The following is a 4,127-nucleotide window of genomic DNA, read 5'->3' on the forward strand; positions in this document are numbered from 1 at the left end:
ATTAGTTTAATCTGAGAGCTGACCGTGCGAGCTTGCTCTCACCATTCTTCATCTCGCGCTCCGTCCGTCGTTCCTCTCTTTCCAAGACGAGTGGTGACGTAGCACGCACGAGGAAGAAGGCAGCAGCACACACTGACGCAAGCACACGACGTACGGACTCGCACGCGCGCGCGCGCACGTACCCACAGATACCCTTGCTCTTAGCCAAGACTACGCCCACGCTCGCCGCGGTTCTAAAATTCCAATGCCCTGTTACCTTTGCCATCGAGTGAAGCCCACCAATGGAAAGTAAGGAAATAATTGACGTCACGAGCGTAGACTGGGTGTGAATGGTCTAGGACTTGATCACGTGACTGCGTCCAGCGCTGGAGCAGGATCGATGGGCGCTAGCAGCGGACCATTGAGACCTACCCTCCGCACTTACAACCAGTCCGTGCTTCAGACACCACGCGTTGGCTCCCAAATCTGCTTTCATTTTCTTCCCGTCTGTCTGCCTCGCTCCGACATGGCCCTGTATGACGTCATCGTACACCACTGATCGAGGACTCGGTGGATGTGAAGACTCTTCAAAGGTGAGACGAGTTGATAACAACATCATGTCCTTGTTGTCAGTATAAGCACGGACTGTTTATTTTCTTGTCCGTGCTTTTTTCTTCGAATAGTGAAAGTTATCGAAAAGGAAAAAAAAAAAAAAAGTCGATTGTGAACGATCTGAGAGATTCGTGCGGAGGATGCTACGTCTTGGACGATGATGATTGGATACCCCACGCACCTGCAGCTTCCTCTCCTGACCAGCGACGAGGACTCGAGCGCAGGTGAGGAGGTAAAGGCAGAGGACTCGCTGTTCGTTTTTCGGTACGGTGGGGCCAAAGGTCAGCTTGAGCTCAACGACAGCCAGGGCATGCCTGTGGTCTGGCCGCAGTGGGATGTGTCCGCCGCCAACATCGCCATCACTTTCTTCGCCGCCCTCATCATTTTCTTCACACTGGTTGGCAACTCGTTGGTGATCGCGGCCGTGGTGAAGGAGCGGCGCTTGAGGAAGGTCAGTAACAGTTTCGTCATCAACCTCGCTGTCAGCGACATCCTCGTCGGCACTCTAGTGACTCCCATCGCCCTGGCGTATCAGCTACACGGGGAATGGATCTTCTCCCGCAGTCTGTGCGACTTCTGGGTGTCTGTTGATGTCACGTGCTGCACGGCGTCCATCACCAACCTGTGTGCCATCAGCTACGACCGCTACAACGCCATCACCCAGCCCCTGAAGTACGCCAGCAAGCGGACCCTCAAGAGAGCTCTGCTGCTCATTCTCATTGTGTGGCTGTATTCTCTGTGCATTGCTATCCCTCCCTTCTTCGGGTGGCGGACCAAGGAGGACGGGTTAGTGTCGAAGGAATGCAAGATTTCGCAGGACGTCGGGTACACATTCTACTCCACCGTCGGTGCCTTCTACCTCCCGCTGCTCTTCATGTTGTTTGCCTACATCTGCATCTACCGAGAGACGAGCAAGCGCACGCGACAGTGGAAGCGCGGGCCGGGGTCGAGCAAGATGATCTCGGAGCGAGACAGCGAGCAGGAGGCAATGAACATCCGCATGATGGCGCTAGCCAATGAAGAGCATCAGCTGTCGCCTCCTCCAGAGCGAGCCTTCCTCCAGCCCCAGCCACCCTGTGCGTTGGGGTCGGCACCCGGCTGGGTACGGGGTCGGGGCTGTTTCTCCGAGGCTCTTCTCTTGTGCCACGACACTCTCTTCCCTGCGAAAGCGCCATCTTGGAGGTAGACGAGACTACAAGAAAGGATGGAAGCAGCAGCAGTAGCAGCAGCACCAACCACCCCACCCCCTCCACTTTCCAAACTGTCGCCATCGCACACTCCCCGCCACCGTTCTCAGAGTCTGCAGTCACCCCCCAGCAACAATCTGCCTCCTCTGCAGAAAACCGTCCACCCCCACCAAAGTACCCGTTCCCTAAAAAACTTATTCGCCAGATTTCTAACCTACCCTCCAGCGACTCGAGCACTACCACCTCGTCCTCTACCAACACCACGTCCTCCTCCGATCTCCCCATGGATCCCTACGGTCCGCCCCGTCGTCTCTCGTCGGTGCTCGTGCGTCAGAACACGCTGGTCTCCATTGGAGACAGGAAGGGGTCGCTGGCGCGAGTCTGCAAGACGGTGGAGAGGTTGACGAGGGCAAGCGTCCTCTAGCCACCAGAAAGTCCGTCACCTTCCTCGCACCTGCCCCCATCAGGTCCGCAGAGAAGCTGAAGGAGGAGATCAAGGAGGAGACAGCCCCGGACAAGACTGTGTACGCGACCGTGGACATCCTGGGGCAGGCGGCCAGGAGCAAGAGAGCAGCCAGCGGGCGAGGGGTCAGCAGTCGAGGGCTGAAGCATCGCAAACGTATATCAGTATCGCAAGAAAAACGAGCCGCCAAGACCCTCAGCATCGTCATGGGCTGCTTCATCGTCTGCTGGTTGCCCTTCTTCATCGTGGCGCTGATGGAGCCGCTGTGTAAAGACTGTCAGCTCCACCCTGCATTGGTGGCGGTGGTGCTGTGGTTGGGGTATTGCAACTCTGCTCTCAACCCCATCATCTATACATTCTTCAATAAGGATTTTCGGTTTGCATTCAAGAAGATGATTGTGTGTTCCCACAGACGGTCTGTATCTTTATGATGAACATGACGATGTAGGTGTTCTCATTCAGCATTTTAATGTCATAGATAAAATATTGCTAGTTAAGAGCATTCCTCACGTGATCTCATTAGTCGAGAATCGTTTTAGTCAATTAATGAAACTTCTCTGTTCCAAGAATACAAACTCATTTTTTGCCTTCCAGTCGCTGGAAATGAATGTTAGAGCTTGCGTGCTTGACAACAACTCATCTGTGATCAGTCGGTTGTGTGTTTCATGGTACAACAAACAACGATTTATTATCCATTGTAAACTGTTGCTTTTGTCATATCAGTAGCCGTGTAACATCCATAAATATTTTATGAAGACTTTGCAGAGTTGTCCAACTCGTTCACATCGTGTTCGCGCTGCTGTTAGTGTTGTAGGATTTATTTTTGTGGGGAGGGGGATGTACACGTGTGTGTGGTGTCAACCCAGCCCTTGGAGGGCAATGTCTGTGTGGCTGTCTGCTGTTTGCCTAAGTGCCCATTGATGTGAGATGGAGTTGTCGTTCTCGCCACGCCTCGCTTGCTGTCTGCCTGACACGCATCCTGGCGGAAAAGTCGAGAACACTTTGTGCGGGCGACCAGACACTGGGAAGTGGGTTGGGGGTCAAAGAAATCAGCTAAACTGAAAAAGAGGGTAAAGATGTTCATGCTTAACTTTATTTCCGAAAATGATCGTCACTTGGATGGAGTCCCTCCGGAACATTGACCTTCGATCTTGTTATCAGGAAAGATGTTGATGATGCTTCCTGACTCCATGGCTGCAGCTCTGTGGCGATGAAGTATTGTTTGGGTGTCTGAGACACCTGATTGAAAAGTTTACAACAGCCGCATTCCATTTCTAAAGGTACATGTTTGGCTGTCAACATATTAGAATTTTTCTGTCTGTCTGTGTCTGTGTGTGTCTGTGTGTGTGATGTAGGTGGGTGCGTGAGCGCGTTCAGACGTGCGTACTTTGCCTCCAAGTTCATTCAAAGGATGTTCTGCAATGACACTTTAAAACGATCTCATTCATAGTAAATTAAACAAGCAGTAGAACTTTTTGATATACATGAACATTATCATTACTGTTTTATGTATAAAAGCATTTCTGCTTTTCTGCTTTATATCTACAAATATATATTTATGATTATTGTCATTACCTGTGAGCATTGCCATTACTGTTTTATAGATAAGTGAGAGTTGTCATTTGTTATATATAAACGAGCATTACTGTTTGTTATACATACATAAGCATTGTCATTTGTTATGTACAGTTATGAGTTTCTCGTTACTGTTGGCTTCTACTGGAGGTCACAGCAGACGTGAGGTCACATCCTGTCTAGGGAAGTGCTAAAGGTTATCTGGCTTAATGATTCTTTGATTAACAATAAACACCTCCTGCTGGCAAATCAGTGGGTAAGGGGAAGTAAGCTAGGATCGTGTAAGTAGTCGGGGGGAGTGAACTTGGATA

General features: G+C 50.8%; 1 protein-coding gene across 1 annotated transcript; it reads left to right on the top strand.

The window, feature by feature from the left end:
* Window positions 1-595: 595 nt before the first annotated feature.
* LOC112563929 (5-hydroxytryptamine receptor 1A-alpha-like) lies at window positions 596-3,235 on the top strand. The gene is made up of 3 exons (XM_025238402.1): window positions 596-1,773; window positions 1,931-1,952; window positions 2,004-3,235. Exons 1-3 carry the CDS (start codon window positions 749-751, stop codon window positions 2,670-2,672), a joined length of 1,716 nt encoding a protein of 571 aa, XP_025094187.1. The 5' UTR covers window positions 596-748; the 3' UTR covers window positions 2,673-3,235.
* The last annotated feature ends 892 nt before the right edge of the window (window positions 3,236-4,127 follow it).

This window comes from Pomacea canaliculata, linkage group LG5 (assembly GCF_003073045.1).
Source record: "Pomacea canaliculata isolate SZHN2017 linkage group LG5, ASM307304v1, whole genome shotgun sequence".
Classification (NCBI taxonomy): Eukaryota; Metazoa; Mollusca; class Gastropoda; order Architaenioglossa; family Ampullariidae; genus Pomacea; species Pomacea canaliculata.

Excerpts from the sequence above, each read along its gene's own strand:
- LOC112563929 (XM_025238402.1), top strand. The coding sequence starts at position 749 with ATGATGATTGGATACCCCACGCACCTGCAGCTTCCTCTCCTGACCAGC. Across the intron at positions 1,774-1,930 it reads GCGAAAGCGCCATCTTGGAG|AAAACCGTCCACCCCCACCA; the intron begins GTAGACGAGACT and ends CCTCCTCTGCAG. Across the intron at positions 1,953-2,003 it reads AACCGTCCACCCCCACCAAA|CGACTCGAGCACTACCACCT; the intron begins GTACCCGTTCCC and ends CCTACCCTCCAG.